This window comes from Boleophthalmus pectinirostris, unplaced genomic scaffold (assembly GCF_026225935.1).
Source record: "Boleophthalmus pectinirostris isolate CB_2022bp ecotype Guang Dong unplaced genomic scaffold, ASM2622593v1 HiC_scaffold_15, whole genome shotgun sequence".
Classification (NCBI taxonomy): Eukaryota; Metazoa; Chordata; class Actinopteri; order Gobiiformes; family Gobiidae; genus Boleophthalmus; species Boleophthalmus pectinirostris.
Genome location: NW_026571070.1, coordinates 19588388 through 19609432, shown reverse-complemented (window position 1 = coordinate 19609432; position 21045 = coordinate 19588388). Strand labels below are relative to the sequence as shown.

Here is a 21045-nt window from a genome sequence, read left to right as displayed (position 1 = left end):
GCTGACCGGACATGTCACAACAACATCACATGACCACTCTGACGAAGACCTCTCGTGAGCAGTTGAAACTGTCAGATAAGAAAACAAACTCTTGGTCAGAAAAAAGAACCTAATACCATAAATAATCGGAAGACCAAATTAACCTCATTGGACTATTATTCTCAAGTAGGAGTTAACTAGGGCTGGGTATCATTTACAAGTTGCCGATACGATACATACCTCGATACATAGGCCACGATACGATACATATCTCAATACAGTGAGCTTTTGATTCGATACGATTCAATACGATATATTTCAAATTGATTTGATACGGTTCAATAAAAAATAAAGGCTAAATCATGGCTGTGATACTAAAAGTCTTTGTTAAACCACTTCTTGTGTGAAGTTCATATGAAACACAAACAATTTAATAATCAAACGAGTGAAAATGTCAAATGTGTCACATAAATGTTTCCTTTCTCTAAACAAGCAACAAAACTGTAGCACTGTAACAAAATAATTTAGAAAAATATACCAAAAAGACTCTTGCCGAAATATCGATACAGCAGCCCATGATATCTGTATATACTGTAACATCACTTTAAGTGATACGATATATCGATATTTCAATATTTTTGCACACCCCTAGAGTTAACATAGACATATTTTCCTATATTACTAAATTACCTTTTGTTATAGCTGTTATAGCTTGGAGGCTTTGTAATTTATATATTATCTTCCTCTGTAGTATATAGTAATTAATAAATAAATTTGTAAAAATATAATATAATACTCTATAATACTATAATAATATAACTCTCACAAACCGAAAGTACCCAAATGGAACCTAAAACATGGGTCCCATTGTCCTATAAACTTTATTACCCATTTTTCATTCATAATAAAACTCACAATACACAATACAATACATACTATACATTATGCATGGCGTCATATTTACACATGTATATCACACCAGTTATACTTTCCACAAGACGAGAGGAGAGAGGAGATGACCCATGTGTGAGGTGGCGATGAGCGAGCCGCATTAAACGGGGCATTTAGCTAAAGCAGCACATCCCGCAGTTTGTGTAATGGCCCGTAGTAAGGCTAAATAACACGCTAGCTCACTCACCATATATAGAGCATCTTATAATTGCCTGTGACGCATTTGTTTGTTCAGGGAAAAAAAACACAAAAGAAAAACTGACCTGCCATTAAAGCCGCACTCTGTAATTTTTCGGGTGGTCGGCCATCATCTTGTCTCCATTATAAGCAAAGGAATAGCATCAACATGGAGACGAGCCATCATCTTATCTCCATGTTGGTGCTATTCCTTTGCTCATAATGATCCACTGTACGGCATTGAATGTATTCATTACCATGGAGATGTCACCAAGTTAAAAGTTACAAGTCAGATTTGCAAAAAGGAGACCCCACTCAGAATGCATGTATTTAAAAAAATGTTGGATTTGATTGATTGGACGTTGTGAATGCAAAGTTGTGAACATTCCAGCAATAATGATCTCCATGGAGACAAACAGGTGGACTAGACTGTATCAGAAAAGTTACACAGTGGACCTTTAAAGGGCTCTTATTATGCTATTTTATGATCTGTTTTAGTGTTGTTTCCTCATCAAAAACAAACCTGGAGTTGTGTTTTGTTTTATTCACAGAAATCCTGCATATGTAGGCTTTCTCTCAAACAGAAAACACTCTGTCCCACCTTGTGATGTCATGTGGCAGTACAGGAAGTGCTCCACTGTGTTTTTAAACTCCATAGACCTTCATGACATTTTGAGCTTTAGCGATGTAGAGAGACTAATACTAAATGATTACATGTGTGAATGACACAAAACACAGCTCCAAGTCTGTTATTTGAGGAGGAAAAAGCATTAACATGGTTTAAAGCTCACAAGAGTCACTTTTGTGTAATATAGGACATTTAAATCGTGCTTTAGCAGATGCACTATTTCAGGGTAGAGCTATTTCTTTATATTTGATTGTACTTTGTAGAGCTGTTGTCAGTTTGTAGCGTGCTGGGATGCCTCTCTTTTGCCTTGTGAAGTGAAAGTGACTGGGACCACAGGGGACCCTCAGCAGATTATGTGAAACACTCCTCTGACACTCTTTGTATCAAGTGTTATGGATGTGTGCTAAATTAGAGATGGCACATTTGTTTGAACAAGAAGCAGAAACTGTAAGTGTATGTCAGTGCCAGGTTTTTTGAAATTTAGAATTTAATAGTGAAATAGTTTTCTGGTACATTTTTTATGAAAATACCAGAAGTTTAATGAAGTTGAAGGGATTTTTTTATAATTGATTTTTTAAATTATAAAAGAGGACATTTTGAAGTGAATTTGGAGCTAAAAATAAGATTATATTTTAAAACTTTTGCACATGTTTATATCTCTTCTTTCACCTTGTCTATCTGACTCAAGGTTAGATGTTTAGCAGTAGCAGTTAAATGGTGTGACATTTTAAAACAATTGCATGTCATGTTGTGAGTTTAAACTATAACCTACATAGATCATTATTTAAAGTTTTCTAAATATAAATCTAATCATAAACACCATGTTGATGTAAAACAGTCTAACTGAAATGGTTCATTGACTTAACTGTTCTAAGAGGTCATTGGCCCTGTGGCTTGAGTGCACACAGTAATCAAGAGATTAGCATTTGTGTGTTTTTATTTTTTGTAAGATTTTTTAATCCTCCTTGTGTAAGTTAAAAAAGAATAATATAACAAGTAGATGCAAGGTGAGCACTCAAACCTTGAATGCAGAACAATACTGTCTGAAAGTCTGAGTACCCGCTGATGAGCGAACAGCATAAAACAAGGTTAAAAACTCATAAATGTTCATTTTGCATAATATGTCTCTTTTAACAGTATTGTTGCTCAAAAATTATAATACCGGAGTTGCACAAAGTAAAAATAAACTTTTAGATGCAGAGCTGATTCAAAGTTATAAAGCACACCGCTCTTGATATGATTATTGATGTGTCTAATTGCAGCAGACAGCCCCCTCTCCTGCTGGCTCATTAGCCGGGCTCTCTCTCCTCCGGCTCTGCTCCTAAAGCACTTTGTCCTGGGCCTTTGTTGTGCATAGCCTCCCTGTCGTCTCCACTCGCTGACATGGACTTAATTAGGTCTGTGGGTGCCACCAGACATCCCATAATTGCATGCATACTTCACAGACACCTTGGCTTTTTCGCTATTGCTCGGACAGCTTGACTAGCTTGTATTAATGCCGCATATTTACTCTGATCAAAGAAACAGTTGCTGGTATTAAAAGCTTCAGTGGCGGTTTAAGGCACTGTCACATTCGTCCTCTAACTCTCGTAGTTATATTTCCAGAATGGTCAATGATGTGATTGTGCTTTTTTTATTTTAATTATAAAACATGGCCTAAAAGTGTTAGTTTTATGTCCCATCTGCTGTGGATCTCCAGCCCGGACAGACCTGCCTTAATTAAACAGAAGATTACAACTTTTTTCTTGGATCACTCTGCTCATCATTTTCATTCTGATCCTGTGCTTTCCTCTAAACTCAGCCAAAAGCAGGAGTGAAAGAACAAGAGATCGTTTAGTTTGCAGTTTGTGTAGTTATTCCTGAATGGGCATAATTTGGGATTTCTACAAATTCTTCACTATTGTAAAACCTTATATATTATCCACTAACCACAGACTGAACAGTAGTTGAAGTTTGGAGTTTGGCTCAGTGTATTGCTGAATGGGCCCAATGGGCAAAGAGAACATTTTTTTTAATCTCTGTTTTACCTTATTTTTATTTCAGTGATTCAATAGATGTTCTTTTACAGGTTATATCTCAGCAGTACTATTGTAAGATAAGGCCAGTGCTTTGTTAGAGGTGCGAATTTAGTTCAACTTTAAAATCCATACATCTATTTAAGATTGAGAACCAGTTTTAAAGCTCAATGTAATGTTTAAACTTGATTTTGATACTAAGAAATAGACTAGATAGTGATTTCAGTACCACAATCAGAATTTTTTAGACAACAGAATGTAATTTTCAGATTAAATTAATACAGTAATTTAGTGACACTAGTTCTGATAAAACTGTTCAGGAAAGGTACAACTGTGTCCCATGCATGTGACTTCTTCTAGTTTCTACAGTAGTTTCACATTTAGCATTGATTAGTATCTTTTTTTGATAATTTTGACAACACTAGCTCTTTCTGGAGATGTCTTATTCATCAGTGTACACAAAAGATATGAATAATACAAGTGCATCCTGTATATTTTAAGATATATACACTCCAGCTAAAAAGCCTTACAAAGCACTTAGACCCCCTCCACTTTATTTACTATAGTACATCTAATACATCTGAGCATCTAAAGACACTGTTGTTGTGGTGTTTCTTTCTCCCAGCCCAGGACCCCTACTGTGCCACACATTCTGCTTATACCGAGCACACATATTGACTCTGTGTTGTTTACCTGTCAGCATCCAGCACCTGTGCTCAGCTCTATAGCAATCTGTCAGATATTAGACAGCGGTGTGCAAAACAGCTGCTCAGTTGTAGCAGGAAATTTCTGCAAAACACATTGAAAGTTTGAGCTGATAAAAGCCAACTTGTGGTCAAAAGTCAAGTACACCACAGAGCAAATCAAATAAGTATTTTTTCTCCCTTCTGTTTCTTTATTGATCCCTGAGGCTACATATTCCTGATGGCGGCTCCCCCACAGGGTTACAGTGGGGCAGAGAGGAGCAGGTGCAGGTGCGGGGGTGACTCAGGTGAAGGATGACAGTGGGTAGCCATGTTGGACTGAAAAACACTGGGGCATGATTAGAAAAACAAACCGATTCTTGGATACAGCGGCGAAAACAGCCTTGAGTTTCATCCAACTGTTCCAGAGAAATCTGCTCATCCAAAAGGCTAAAGTGCTCTGTTTGAGGCTTTGTGACACTAATCTGAGCTTTATTTTAAAACAAACTGACCAGAAAGAGCTGATTTAGTTTACGACAAAGGAGATGATATGTTTTCTTAAACACATCGCTCACACATACAATTACAGATGGTCACTCTTATCTTTTTGGGAAAAATCAAAACAGTACAGTATTTGCTAATGTGTGCATTGTCTCTCTATGATAACTTCTGAATATTCCACCATAGAGACACATGTACAAAACCCCCAGCTTGATGTCACTGCAAAGTATCAGTTCGTTTAGCTGAGTGTGCACAGCAAGCCTTTTCTTTAAGTTAAAACCTGTATTTTTGTTTTCTAAAATACAGCTACAATACAGCTCCAAATGAAATCTTTATGTAAAAACTTTAGATTAGACTCAGGATCTTATGAATGCGCCACCTCCTGCTCTGTGCTCAGTGTGTCCTTGGTGCTGTATGCATCAGTCTGTTCCTGAGTGCTGTTGATGTTACACAATACTTAAATGTAAATATTTTAACATTAGCCAAAGTTTGGTTTAAAAATACACTGATTTGAAGTCACTTGACCTCATCCAAGACAAATCAATACATGAAATATGCAACATTAATGTTATAATCTATTTTTTATAAACACTCATTATACCATTGCATTATTCATTCAGTCTGCACTCTGGAGTAAGGTACACTAGTCTAGCCACAGGGCCTAACTGAAAGATCATGGCCTCTCTGACCGCCAGCATGCATTCATACATTTATTTATACTAGATTCTGGCAAGTGTCTTGCCCAAGGACACAGAGCCAGTATGAATGGGCTACTGCAGAATTCAAACCTTACGGTCACAGCACGACTGCTCAGCCTCCTGATATTCTGAGGTCCTCTGCTTAGCCACCTACACATTTTAGTCAATAAAATAAAGTTTAATGGACTTTTACAATCCCACAGGTTTTCTCTTTGGCCTTTCCTACTTCATTCACATAAGTACATTAAATATATCTGAGGATCTTATAGGTCTGTTCTTCTCACTGGAGTTTAAAGTCAAATATATGGACAGAGCAGTGCTGCTTTAATGGCAGTGAAAGCAATTTACCTGCCCCAATGAAATGAACCTGTGCTGTTTGTATAGTCATGTATGGAGCTGCTGTGTGTACAGTACAATACTGTATGAAGCCTAAGATGTGTGTACAGTTCTGTATGGAGCTGCTGTACATCCCTTCAAGTTCAAGAACTTTACAATTACTAATAATAAAATTGTATTCCTCAGAGTTTTCAGACACCATATTTTACTCCTAGTAACACAGTTTACAATGTACTCTTACTTGAGTTCAGGTTTGACTGGCTCTTCCCACTGTGAGTAAGTCTACAAAGCTTTATGCTGTTAATCAGATTGGAGCCACACAAGATTTGGGGGAAAATATTGCAGTTGCAATTAGATTGGTAATAAATCTAGACATGTTCCAGTATGTATACAATTTGGTACATATTCTCTCATTTACATTCATTAAACATGGCTTCAACTAAGATCAAGTTTTTATTTTGAAATGAATGCAATCAAGGGTGTTCCTAAATTGAATAAATTGCTTAATGAAACAAAACGCAGATTTATTAGTGAATGAGACATTCTGTTATAAAAAGCCCATATTCCCCTGCTGTTTGTGACCTTAAATCTTTACAAAGTACTTGAGACTCAAGTACAAGTGTCAGGACTGGCTCACTTAAATAGATGGAGCTCTGCCGGTGCAATAAGTCGCATAATCAGTGTAATGATGGAAGGAGGCTGGGACGCACGACTCTGCATTATTCCCCTCTCACCAATGGCCAGACCCTGACTAGTGCTTTTAAAACTGCATATACTCCACACATGTGAGTTCACTTGTACAATATAGTCAATTTTGACATCCAGGGAGCACTCACACTTCCTCCAGTAAAAGCAGGTAAGAGACAGATTTGCACAGTCCAGAAAACCTACATAGACTTGGCACTTTTTATGCACTTTTCCATCTCAACTTGTATCGCCTCAGAGCATAACATAGAGAAAATACAGCATTGGTCTGTGGATGTGGTCTGAATGAGATGGAGCTACTTGAATTTGAGCCATGCATAAACATATAAACATGTTTTCTTGGGGTAGTGAAGGTCACACAGGGACGGTATAGTGTCCAGGCTGCAGCTACACGAATGAAAGAAATTACTTTAGACTTCTACCCATGTTTTTACTTTGAATTTTAGACTGCTTCTGCTGAGTGTGTCTCCTGGTAACACTGATTTACAACATTCAGTATTAAATGTTAAATTCACTCATACCTGTAGGCGATTGCTGTATATTATTACACCATGATGGCTTAAAATAGCAGTTACCTTAGAAATGATGATATGAGATAATAATGGGAGTAATAAAAGGGGCAGTTGACATATGGCAGTTGTAGAAGTAGTAGTAGTAGTAGAAATATGAGAAGTTGTAATTGTAACTGTGAGCAAATTTAGTCTTTTCCTTCACAAAGACATTCATACATGAGCATACATGCATAGAAAATGGACGAAAGCAATGTCAAGTGCCTTACCCAGTGACACAACAGTAGTATAAATTGGCAGATGTATAAAGCAAACCGGCAACCTTTGGATTTGTATGTGAATATTACATGTAGTAGTAGTAGTTGTAGTTCTAAGTATCATCTACTTATGTAAATAAGTAAAGCATAGCAGCAGTTGTGGTAAAATGATTGTGTTTGCAGTAATTCTTAAGTATCTTCCTTTGATTAATACAGTGCTTCTTCTTAATTATCTAATCATTGGATTTATATAGCGCCCCAAACACTGGTGGTGGTAAGCTACTATGGTGTTGCAACAGCTGCCCTTGGGTAGACTGACAGAACCAAGGCTGCCAATCTGTGCTACCAGCTCCGACCACGAATAATATTCACACACACACACACACACCACTTTCATACTAGGTAATGTGGGTGAAGTGACTTGTAAGAACAGCATTTTTTGACCTGAGTAAACTTGAGTAAAGTTAAAGTAACATTGACAGTATCTGTGTGGTACATTGTCACTACTCCTGCGCATTTAGCCTCCCCGCATACGTGTAAAGGTGTAAAATCCCATCTTTCTCTGTTTATTTGTGCAGAGAGCTCATCCAAACCACTGAACTAATTGAATCCAATTTGGTGTTGCACATGGCTCTGGTCACGTTCGGCTGCCTTTTGCCGTGTGTTCACTTTCTGCTCATTTCTCCACATTGAGACGTGAGTTTGAGGATGTGTGACTGAGAGATCACAATGCTTATTAGCTGGAAATAATCACATTAGCACAGTTTAATTGGAAGCACTGACTGTTGAGTTGACTCTACCTAATATTTTATTTACATGTCCATCTTATCTCTCCATCTGTATGCATGAGTATGTTTTTTTCTTTCCATTCTCCAGACAGAGATGCAATGTTTAACCACCGCAGGTCCATTGAATCTATTATTTAGAGTGTGTCATAAAAATTACCTCTTCAGCAGAAAGTAAGCCTGTTTTTATTTTTTGGCCAGTGGTTTGGGTACAGGTCTTTTGTTTTAGTATAAATGTTCTTGTTGTTGTGAGTGCCAAACAGACCATTGCATTCAGTATTCACACGACTTTGTAAATATATAATGTGAATGGTGAGGTGTGATGTAATACCAGTCTGTGTGTGGTGTATGACACCACAGTCAAAGCAAAAGGTAAACTATGGGCTTTAGGTGGGCTACATCCTGGACAGTAATGGGTTTATGAAGAGAATCAACAATTTATGTCAGATGTATATGCTGATTTTCACCCGTTCACCTTTACTGCATTTACGGCAGCACAGAGGCTGAGTGGCTGGCAATCATGCCTCACAGCAAGAAGGTTCTGGGTTCGATCGTTGTGTCGCCCGGGCCTTTCTGTGTGTTGTGCATGTTTCTCCCTGTATCTGGATGGGTTTCCTCCGGGCGCTCCAGTTTCTCCCATCAACCCAAAACATGCTACATAGGTTTCCAGGAAGAATAGATGGGTCAATTAAATACAATCGATCAATGAACCTGCCCAGGAACTACAGGTGGAAATTAGCACTGGTGCTACAACCTGGTGCAATGCATCTCTCCTGTTAAAGTTAATGTATATTGTGTGCTGTCCTTGTTTCAATAAATAAGTGCTCTGCCATTGCTCACCCATTTCGCTTATTGCTTAAAGGCTTTAAAAATCATTCTTGTGATCTTTAAGACATCTTATAAGGCAGTTACCTCCTCAAAAACATACCTGGAGTTGTGTTTTGTTTCACTTCATTCACACATGTTTGAGAAAGCCTTGTTTATTAGTCAAAAAAAAACTTGTTTATTAGTCAAAAAAGCTCAAAATGCTCTGTTCCACCTTGTGATGTCATGTAGTAGACTCTCTCAAGCAAAGCACCACATGACATCTCAAGGTGGAACTGAGTGTTGTCTGTTTGAGAGAAGAACTCAGCCTAAACACACAGGATTTGTGTGTTAAATATATGTGAATGAAACAAAACTCCAGGTACGCTTTTGATGACGTAACAACACTGTAGCATAGATCACAAAATGGCGTAATATGGGCCCTTTAATTTGATGTCCAAAGGCCTCATTATAGTAAGCGCATACTCAGTACATCACACTTTGCTGTAAAATGCAAAGAGCCAAAGACTTTTTCTCTGTGTGTGCATTCCTCTGAGCTTCTAAAGTCTCTCCATAACCCTGAATTATACACATCAGGAGCCTGTTCAAGCATGACCCTGTCTCAAACTTGGTACAGACCCAGTCACATGACCCATCAATCACACAAAATTCACCAGCGAGGGATTGGACAGCCACTGCTACTACTGCTGCTGCTACTACTGCGTGGTGTTCAGTGTATTCGGACAGGAGGACTTTATACCTCTTATGGGAGACGTAAAAACAAAGTTAATAATTCATAAATGACCTTTAAATAATTAAATGGTGTCAAAACAGTATGAAGTTGTAAAAATACCAATTTACTGCGTCATTGGAAAAGCTATTTGAAATCCCCAAGTGCATTTTCAGCCGCAGATTTTTAGATGGTTTTTGTCACTGCTTTGATGTGCTCATTTGAATCTGAAGAAGCAGCCATTTTCAAAGTCTAGGGCATTAACACAAAAGCTTTCCCCTGGTGTTGACTGAGCGTGACCACTTTACTGCGTGTGTCTGTGGAGGGGTCACATTAAAACACGTTATTATCTCCTTAGCAGCAACGCAGACAGTTCAGGCTGAAATGCTAGCCACTACTCATTAAATATTTACAGTTTGGCCAGTGTCTACAACTCAACAACAGACGATGGTGGATGTTAGTACTCTTCTTATTAACTTTGATCCTTTCGTGGTTTCTGATAAGAGCACTTTGATGTCTCTGCGTACGTTTTTAGAATAATTTTAGCACTATGGAGCATACTGTTTTATTTAAAGGTGCATTATAGAACTTTCCTGAGGTGTGGACAGGATCGCCAAATTCTCTTTATGGAGTTGCCAGCAATACTCCATATATATTTATCTTTCTTTTTTACAATTTGAGGTGTTAAAACATATTGTCATCAGCTTGTCACCATGGGGATAAGTTTGTAATGCCAGTAATGCCATTTCCAAATCACAAATTCACTTTCAGGAGTACTATGCTATAGATGCAGACTTTATGTGCATATTTTACAATGAAAGAGCAAATAGCAAAAAAGAATAGTACATTTTGTCAACTGGGCAAGTTTTACAGAGTGAATTCATTCACTACTCACCCAAGTAACTTCTTCAGTTTTGACACAAATCGAATCGCAAGAAAGAAACTGACAAAACTGAGCAAACTCAGCCCAAAAAGTCCCCAGATTATCCGAGACTTGAACCCAGAACCTTCTCGTGATTAAAATAACACCAACCACAATGCCACCTTTCCCCTCATGCTTTTACAATATTTTTACATGATATATTTTCAGCTAGCCATCTCTGATTAAAATGGCCACGCGGACGGGCATACATTGGCGCAGTGCTGTTAAATATTAATGTCCGCGGATGATTACGGGGCTGGACGGGGAGAGGCAGGAAGTGGTGCGGAGCTGACAGTTCCATTCATCACACTGGCCTAACAGAATCTAAATCCTCCCTGTGTATTTAACCTTATACCCAGAGACGACACAACCAGCAATGCAGCTGGGGACATAAAGAAGGAGAGAGAGACTGGCATCAAGCTAGAAATAAAAGATACAGAGATAGATGGGGAGAGAGAGAGCATGGAGGAGGTGAAAAATGGCCGTGTACTGTATAATGTATAGCACTCCAGCATTGACCTGAGAAGATGTGTGCGTTGACAGGCTGACGGATGTGCAGAAAAGAACTCTTATCTTATTTTGTCAAGGTCTGGCTCTCACTCAAAGCTCCATTCAGCATAAATAAACAAGTAGTGGCAGAAAATGGCAGCGCGCGCACCTCCTTCTCTCTATATCATTTACTCTCAAGTCTAGATCCCAGACACAAAAAAGCACCGGGATGCCTAATACTCCACTATTATGGGGTTTTCAATTGTGTCGTGAAATATGTTGGTTTCTGAAAATAAGGCTCTAAGAAGAGGCTTCTCGGAGCTAAGGTTCTGTGCAGACACTTTTAACATTTTCTAAAGAATTTCAACAAATAAAAGTGTGACAATGTGATAAAATAGACTATTGAGAAAAAGAAGCAACACAAGATGCGATTCCCTCCTATTACCAGAGCAATGAATTTATGTAGAGCCCATATTACGCTATTTTCTGATCTACGTTATAATGTTTTCTCATCACAAACAGACCTGGGGTTGTGTTTTTTTGATTCACACATGTTTAACACACAAACCTTGCATATTTAGGCTGTGTTTGTAACTTGTTCCACCTTGTGAGGTCATGTCGTAATACAGCAAGTTCTTCACTTTGTTGATAATGCACCTTTACTAGACTCATTTGGATCATCCCAGCCCTAGAAATTCCCATCCCTACCAAACAAAACAAAACTACCACTATTTTGAGCTTTGGAGATGCAGACAGAGTTATAATAAAGTGTTACTCAAACTTCTGTAAATGAAACAAAACACATCTTCAGGTATATTTTCGATGAGGTAATAACTTTCTAACATGATGTAAAGCTCACGAGTGTCAATTGTGTGTAATATAGAACCTTTAAAGTTGCAATATGTAACTTTTCTGCTTGTCCACCTGATTACAGAGCTAATCTGTAGTCTAATCTCCATGGAAACAATTATGTGATGCCATCATACAATGTCTATAAAGGTATTAATGTCAAACACGTACTTTAATAACTGCTATAGTTTAATGCCATACTGTAGAACATTCAAGGTAAAGCTATAACTCCACGGACAAGTACATGGCCAAAATATTCAACATTTATCACTGTAGCAGATTATTCATTGATGATTTACATACCCTCTCTCTCCATATTTTATCTTATGTCTTTTCTAACTTCCTAATACCAAAAACGCTTGCTAACTTTCCAGCTGGCTGCCTTCGTGGTCCTTTGCTTTTACTCAATCTTTACCCCCACTAATCCATCCTTCCTTTCTCTCGATTGTAAATTAAACTAGATCAATGACCTTTTCCGGCTAGCTTGTTTGCCTTGTACCGCATTGTGCCAGTGGTCTTCTCCTTATGCATGTGGTGAGTGCTTTTCAAAACAAACAAATAAAACAGCTCGGACTGATGTTTAAAAAGATAGGAGACACTGCATTTTGTAACATTAAGCAGTCCGTAGTGGGATGAAGATGCATGCAAGACCGCGCAGTGTTGAAAGCTTTGTAGAGACTGTTTATTCCCCCATAAAGTAGCAGTTTAATTTTGTAATAGTGGCTGCTGGGAATTTTAAAAGCCATTGTTGCGTTTATTATCACGCCTGGATATAAGCCTGTCTGTCTGAGCCGCAGTGCTTAATACTCGCTTTAATGATTGATCTGCTCCCACCAGACAGAGGAAATCACCTGCCTTGAAAAGCTGCAGCCGAAGCAACTGTAGCAGAAGTTATAGCAGAAGAAGAAGGAGCACACTGTCTCTATGTCATCTGCTGTCAGTGCATGTAGCGGGTCCAATGGTCTGATTCAAGAGTCTGAAGCAAAATAACTTCAAATTATTCCTCTGACTTAAAAGTTCTATAGCCATGTGGTTCCCTCCTCAAAAACTTTCCTGGAGTTGTGTTTAGTTTCATTCTCAGCTGTTTCTGTTTGAGTAAGCCTTTATTATTAGTTTGTCTATGTCTCCAAAACTCAAACGGCTCTGTTCCAACTTGTGATGTCATGAAGGAGTCACTTTTGGACATAGGACCTCATTTCCTAGTTAACCAGAGTGTTGGAGACATGTGGAGACACTTTTTTAAATATTCTATCCAGTCCTTGTATTTACAGAGGTCACTGGTGCTAGGTTAGCGTATGTCAGTGGTCATAGTTATCCTGTTTCTAAAAACACTCCACAAAGCACCTGAAGCAAATCTATTATTACGCCAGACTGTCGATGTAAATGTCTGTGTGGATAGAATAATGTTTGAATTAAAACTAACCTTGCATCGCGTACGAGAAAACGTTTTTGTTTACATCCGACTTTTCTGCATGTGCACAGTGGCTGGTAGGCAAAAAGTCAGTGGGGCTGCTTGCTTGTGTTGACAGTTGCGTTGCGTATGTCGGTCATGAGATAACTCATCTTCTTTTGAAGTAGGTTTTGTATTTAATTGTTTTGACATGACTTCATCATCTTACTCTAAGTCACTGAATGTTGAGGGTCAAAAACGTTACTTTGAAAAGTTTGATAACTGTTCAACGATCAACAATGTTGATGTTGTACTGTTGTATGTTTTACTTCGAAAATTATTTTATCAGCACAGACTTTCACGTGGACAGTCTGGCGTAATAATAGTTTTGCTTCGGGTGCTTTGTGGAGTGGGTAAGACTGTTTTTAGTGGCAGAATAACTATGCCCATTGACCACAGCCTAGCACCAGAGACCTCTGCAAATACAAGGACTGGATGAAATATTTTAAAAAGTGTCTCCACACATCTCTAACTTTCTGGTTAACTAGGAAATGAGGCCCTATGTCCAAAATTCCGAACTGTCTCTTTACCAGCTCCTTTTACTCCTTTAATTCAGTAAAGAATGGAAATTTTAGGGCAAAATTTTTCAAATGATTCTAACGAAGGTGTAAAAACACAGCGGAGAACTTCCTCTATTCCCACATGACATGAGAAGGTGGAACAAAGTGTTTTCCGTTTGAGAGAAGACCTCAGGCTAAATATGCAGGGATTATGCGTTAAACATGTGTGAATGAAGCAAAACACATTTATAGGTTTGTCTTTGATGAGGAAACATTATACCAGAAAATAGCTTAAAATGGTCACTTTAAGTATTCATTTATACTTTTTTGATATACTTTTTGTCTGTTTGTTGAGGACATTTTTTAAGTGCTTGAAATAGTAACCCATAAACTTGAAGGTTCTCTGTTTTATCCTTGCTCTGACTAATGCATACTGCCATTGTGTTCTTGGGCAAAGCACCTCGCCAACCTTGCTAGAATAATTGAGTTTGGAGTGACTCTGTGATTGGTGGTGGTCAGACAGGCCATAGGGGCAGACTGGCAGTATCTGTGTGTTATCCCCAGGACCGTTGTGGGTTTTGAGGTTTCAGCGAAGTGCAGGGGTGAATGAATATTATATATACATATTAAGCACTGTAATTCATAGTAGGTACTTCATAAATCCAAATACAGCAGTAGTAGCAGTAATCATGGCATTGAGTTTTGTTTATCTCCTGTGTTGAGACTGAGCAAGTTTGATTCTGTTAAAAATGCTCAATACATCCCAAAGGCCTTAGACAATCGAACAACAACAACAGGGCTTTCAAGCAATAGCTATAAATTACACTTGGGTACTTTTTCAGTATACTGTCTATTTTTTCATTACAGGAGTACCAGTCGTGCAACACCCTCCCGTGCCCTGAGCTGAAGAAGACCACCCCCTGGACACCCTGGACCCCCGTAAACATCTCAGACAACGGTGGCCATTACGAGCAGCGCTTCAGGTACACGTGTAAGGCCCGCATCCCTGACCCCGGCCTGCTCGAGGTGGGACGCCAGAGGATCGAGATGAGGTACTGCTCCAGCGACGGATCCACAGGCTGCTCCACGGACGGTAAGGAAATAAATAAATAAAAAAAAAATACAACTATATGTTCTTCCTCTCTGCAGGGCTTGTTATGTGTCGCCGCAAGCTATTCTGTCTCACTGTGTGGCTCTCATTATTTCGAACACCTTTAAACTCCACTTGTTCTAAGGGAATTAAAGCTACACTGTGGAGTTTTTTTTCATCTGGTTTCTCTCTCTTTCTGTCAAATTCTGTCTTCTTTTGTTGTAGCGGTGTTATACATTTTGTTGCACTTTTTGTTAACCTCAGCATTTTAGTTTGGATTTCAGTCGATTTGGTGAACAGTGGCTCATCGTAGAGTCATCCTATTAAAACTGGAATGTTGGCCAGTGCATGCAGTTGTGTCCTTGAGCAAGACACGTCATCTCTCCTGCCTATGAATGAATGTTGTGGACCAAAAAAAGCTCTTTATATAATCAATGTATCATGGTTTTAAAGGTACATTGTGCAGCTTCTCTGGTGGAGAGTCTGCCACCTGCTTTTCTCCATGGAAATATTATTGCTTTGCCTGAAATGTTTCACAGTATAGCATTAAAACTTGCTCAAAGTCAAAATGCCTGCAAGGTAATTTTGTTTAATGTCATTGTGGAACATTTGGAGCAGAGCAATCGCATATAGAAACAAAAAGGTGAAGGGTCCCCAATCAAAAAGTTGCATAGTGCAATTGATGAATACTATTATTGATAAACAATTATATAGGTTTTATTATTTTATTGTTAGTTTATGGCTGTCAAGTTGTTTGTCAAAATGAATCTTGTGTAATTGTGTCTAAAGAACCACCTTTAACTTCTATCATCATCAAATTGTCATAGCAGAGTTTTCCCACTTGATTCTGTTATCAGATCAAGCGTCAGACACGTTAATGAAGTTTCAATCCTCAAAGCTGATCATGTTTTTTGCACCTCAAAAATGGTTTAATTATAGTTGCTGAGGTATTTGTCCCCAGTGTCTCAGATCTGGGGCTGTTAGCTGTGCAGAGCCACGCCCCCTGTGAATAAGACGCTGCTAATCGACGACTGTTTGTGCTAAGTGCGGAGGGTCTGCATTCTGACAGAATTCAGTCCAGTGAGAAGGAGTTATAACAATGTGTAGCATGTAGATTTTTGGAAAATTCACATTATTGGATGTTAAATTATTTCTTGAAACATGGAGAGAGCTTATTACCACCTGCAAACTGTTAAGACTGGGTGCAGATTTGATATATCAGGCAAAGCACGCTTGTTAATTATTGTTGCTATAGGTTCTTAACAAACTTTCGTTTTGACAGAAGAAACTTTAAGTTGTCCTTCTTCCAGTTCAGTCTTTTTCTTGTCTTGAAATATTGTTGTTTATATTATGACTTTTTACAGTTTGTTATTGACCGCAGTGTCCAAATCAGTGTTAATTTAAGATATGTTAGAAAATTTTTCTATAGTGCTTTTCCACCTTCAAAACTGAGGAAACACTCACCCATTCACGCACGCAGTCATACACAGTGTACGCAAACACTGGGGATAAGGTGGGTTAAGTGTCTTGCCCAAGGACACAATGACAGCATTCATCTTTGGGAGCTGGAATCGAGCCACCAGCCTTCAGATTAGTGGATCATATTTGTGCTGACTAAAACTAAATAAAATCTAAATTAATTTTAATTTAATTTAATTTATTTTTTTTTATTTTTTTTTATTAAAAGTATTATTTCTCGACTAAAAGTGCTATGTCCCTGTTGAATATTAAAAACAAACTTTCATAAATAGTTGCACTTTTCAGTCCCAGAGCTCCAAACCAGACCATAAACAAACTCAATACTGAGAGTTTTAAATACATTTATATGATCTTGTAGCTACTGTGGAATTAGGGAACTAAATTAGTTAAATAATTTAAGACAAAATACAAAAAAAAAATAATAATCTTGTTTAAATGAGCCCTGGTCTTCATTGTGAGAACAGAAAAACTGTAGTTAAAGTTGACTGCCTCAGAGGGCCTCTTGTTCTTTTGCATCTATTTTGCAGCTGTGGGTGGTCTCTTTTTCACTCCCTCCCTCTCTCACTCTCTTGCTCTCTCTCTGTCTCTCTCTCCCTTTCTCACCATCCCTTTTCCCTCTTTCCCACTCCCTCATTATCACCTTCCCTCTCTCTCCCTCTCTGTCTTTTTCTTTCTCCGCTTACTCGCTACCACCCTCCCTGTGTCTCTCCCTTTTTCTCTCTCTCCCTCTCTCTCTTCCTACCTCTCTATTTCTCTCTCTCTCTCAGTCTTTTTCCCTCCCTCTCCGTCCCTCCCTCTCTCTACTTGCTCCCTTAATCACTCTTGTGAGTCTTAATGTGCACTTTCACATGGGTTTTGATCTCCCTCCTCATGACTTGATTATGACTGTCTTTGCCTCATCAGAACACGCTGTCCTCAGACTCGGGCTGGCAGCGGCAAAAATGTTCTTGAAGGGTCTTTAAGCGATCGCCATAGCAGCGCGAGGAAGGCCTAAGTGGGATTCAGCGACTTAAGAGGAGTGACATGCACACATCCTGAGATATTAGGGAACAAAGACTTTGTGAAGGTTTAATAGGCCTGCCTTGTTTCTGATTAGAGCCAGAGAAGCAGAGGAATCGCCGTGTTTCATTAAAGGTTGTCAGTGGAGTCTGACACCACATTAGCTGAAGCTCTCTGCAGTTAAAAGTCATTTTTGGCAGCGCGTCTGTCACTGTGTGTGTTGATACAGGTCTATAGACAGATGGCGGTGTATGGATAGCACAGAGCAGTTATTTTAAAGCCCTGTGCACAAACAGTTGGGCTGCAGTTCAGAGCCAGGGAAATAAACGTTGAACAAGTTTGAGGGATACAGTGTGATGTGAGTTTGTTTTTTGTGTGTGACAAATAATGTAGTGATAAATGAGGCCAGAGGTTTGGGCTGGTCTACAGTTGTTTAGGTAGCAATAGTTTAGCAACTTTTCTGAATTATATTGATGCTGAGATGTAGGAATCAGTGTTTATTATTTTTACAGATTTTTGTTTAAAACATTGAAACAACTTTTTTTTCTCACCAAAACATAAACTGTTCCTTATCATGTCATGTTAAAGGTGCAATAAATATTCCACAATATTGCATTAAGGTTCGAAGGGGTCATCTCTCCCCTAGACCTGCTTCTTCTTCAAAGAAAACAGATAGTAGACCATTCACCTTTAAAATTAAATGTTGGTTTTGAAGTTATGGCGTGATAAGAGTCCTACTAGTCTTAAAATCATGTATAAGGAAGGATTAGTTTCTATATTTCATATTTACTCCTTACTATGGACTATGGACATAGCAATCTCACTGGATGAACCAGATGCATCATTTCAAGTGTTGTAGTGAGAAATGCTCATTTTCAGCACCTGTCCGCCTGATGGATGGAAGATGGTGCTCATTTTCTGTTACTCCCACAGTTGTCAAAATTGTCATCCTCAGTGTTCTCTGTGTTACGTTTAAAGATAAATTAACAAATCTCGTCAAAGCTTTGTGAAACTGAAGTCTGTTTCATTATTCACAGTGACAATTTGCCCCTGTGTTTGGTAAAGCTCATTTGCTCAGTTTCTGACACTTTATGCTCATAATCAATTGTGTCTGTTTGAGCCGAGCAAGCCTTTGTTTTACTCCGAGTTTGAACAACACAGTGTGAAGATTTTTCTATAAAAAGGTGCAGCCCCTTGGCCTCGTAAGTTACTCATCCACAGTGACTCATCTCTCTGAGGAGTTATTCTGTTCAAAGATAGATGAACAATACATAACTTCTTTAGGTCATTTCACGCTCAGCACCATTTTCCTTACACAATTCACACGTTGATTTGACACATCCTACAAAGTTGAGATACAGTCTTCTGGCCATCATCATCTTCTGAACCTATGAAACTCACTTAAATCTAAAATTGTGAGCACCATTTTCCTCCTTTTCGTCATACTGAAGGAAAACATGTAACTTATAGCTTTGTCAGGATCTGCATGTAGATCTGTGATATGCATATACATACATCTTCATACCCCCCTACCCCCCGCTTTGTCTAAGCAATTTTCTGTGGGAAACACTGAATACTAAAACTTCAGTACCTTTTTTTTTTTTTTTTTACTATAAGGCACACTTAAAATCCCCTAATTTTCAGAAAAATTTACAGTGCACCTTATAATCTACTGACTTGGGTCGCAAAGATCTTTTAAAATATGGGTCCCCAGAAAAAAAGTTTGGGAAACACTGATGTATGTAATGTATGTATGTAATCCTGTACGGTTTCATTCTTAACTAATCATTATAGTTTAAAGAACTGTACAAAACTGTGCTCATATAAGTGAGTCTACCTTGACTGTAGGGCTGTAGTTGACTGAAGAAATTCTGTGTGGCAAACCCTCTCAAAGCTGTTACATAACTCGATGTATCTGATCCTAACTGTACATACTCACAAGACTACAACTGCAGGGATGTTCATGCAAAAACATGTGTTTATGCAGAACAAAGACAAATTAAACTTGTGAATCATGAGTTTTACGACTAAAAATAACATAACTTTATCTAACTCACTCAGTAACTTCTCCTTTGTGCTATTGTCCCAACAAAATGATTAAAAGGCACATTTCACATATCAAATTATTTTTTTTAAAATGTAAATGTGCATTTAACATGTATAAATGTCACCTGAAATGTTTTTTTGAAAGACTACCCTGCAGTTTCTAGTATTTTTGTCATAATTTTTCTACTCCTTTTGCAGCTTTTAGGCAGTTTTCATACAGACAACATATGAGTTTGCATATTTTCAAAGCGAAAATTTCAACATTCTGTTTTATTGTACAGCAGTAATTTAATGCGTTAGCTTCTCAAGGGACCAGCGCTGATGAAGAGGTAGTCACTTCACCTGCCAATACTTATCATATTATTTGGATTTATGCGGGCAATAGCTCATACTTAATATTTTTCCAATATGGAGTCCACTGTCCTCCTCTGCAGACTCATGAGGTGCCTTAGCTTTGATGACAGCAGTTCTTTTCTCAAAGCCATTGCCTGATAATTACTGCCATAGCGCTGCAGTGTATTGATGTGCAGTGTCCGACCATGGGACCATAAGATCCCTCTCAGAAGCAGCTAAAGGAGTGGGATGTCACCCTATAAAGATTTAGTATTAACATGAGGCGTCAGGTTATTGAGCGCAGGCCTTGCACTTGTCCTGTGGGGATGTTATAAGGAGATAATGTATATGTGTTTGTAGTGTAACAGAGAGAGATGAAACACTATAGCAAACAATCTTTATGTGTTTATGTATTTTCTATGGAGCTCAGTGAAACCAGTGGTGTGGAAAAACAATACTAGCATCTGTTTTACCGAGAATATTTTTAAATTTAAAGGTGCACTGTGGTACTTTTTGGTGGAGGCTGTGTAACCTGCTTGTTTCCATGGAGATGTCATTGCTTTGTCTGGTATGCATGTTTTTCAAGGTAGTTAAAAACTCCTGCAATTGAATAAATGTAAGATATTTAAATTTATTGATATACAGTGGCAGATGCAGCAAATAAAGCAATAAAACTCCATGGAGAACAATTAGGCAAACTGAAAAGTTACATAGTGCACCTTTAAATATGACCAGGAGCAGTAACATTAGAGCAAAGACTGAAATGTACACTGAGTACATATAGTTCTACCAATCATTAACTTTTTTCCTAATTTCCCATGTTATTTAACCTTTTTTGCATTATTTTCAAAATGTGCAGAGGTACAAAAAATCTGAGAAATCAAATTACTCATATCTGATGTAAAGGTTTACTTTTCTATTTCTGATAAATCCAGAAATCAGATAATGATCACATTTTTGACTTGCATGTAAACATATTGCTCTATTTTCTACTAGAAAAAAATATACCAAGAGCTATGTTTGGTTTTGTTTCATTCACACATGTTTAACACATAAATCCTGCTTATTTAAAATGAGTTCTTCCCTTGTAATGTCATGTGGTAATACAGGAAGTGCTCCACTGTGTTTTT

The 21045-nt window shown here is 38.2% G+C and overlaps 1 protein-coding gene across 1 annotated transcript in view; it reads left to right on the top strand.

Annotated features, from left to right (window-relative positions):
• The window catches only part of sema5a (sema domain, seven thrombospondin repeats (type 1 and type 1-like), transmembrane domain (TM) and short cytoplasmic domain, (semaphorin) 5A), a 154116-nt gene that overhangs the window by 92501 nt on the left and 40570 nt on the right, over positions 1-21045 (top strand). Inside the window, exon 15 of the mRNA XM_020925704.2 lies at positions 14836-15061. Coding sequence (XP_020781363.1) covers positions 14836-15061 — 226 coding nt within the window. The remainder of the gene's footprint in view (positions 1-14835; positions 15062-21045) is intronic.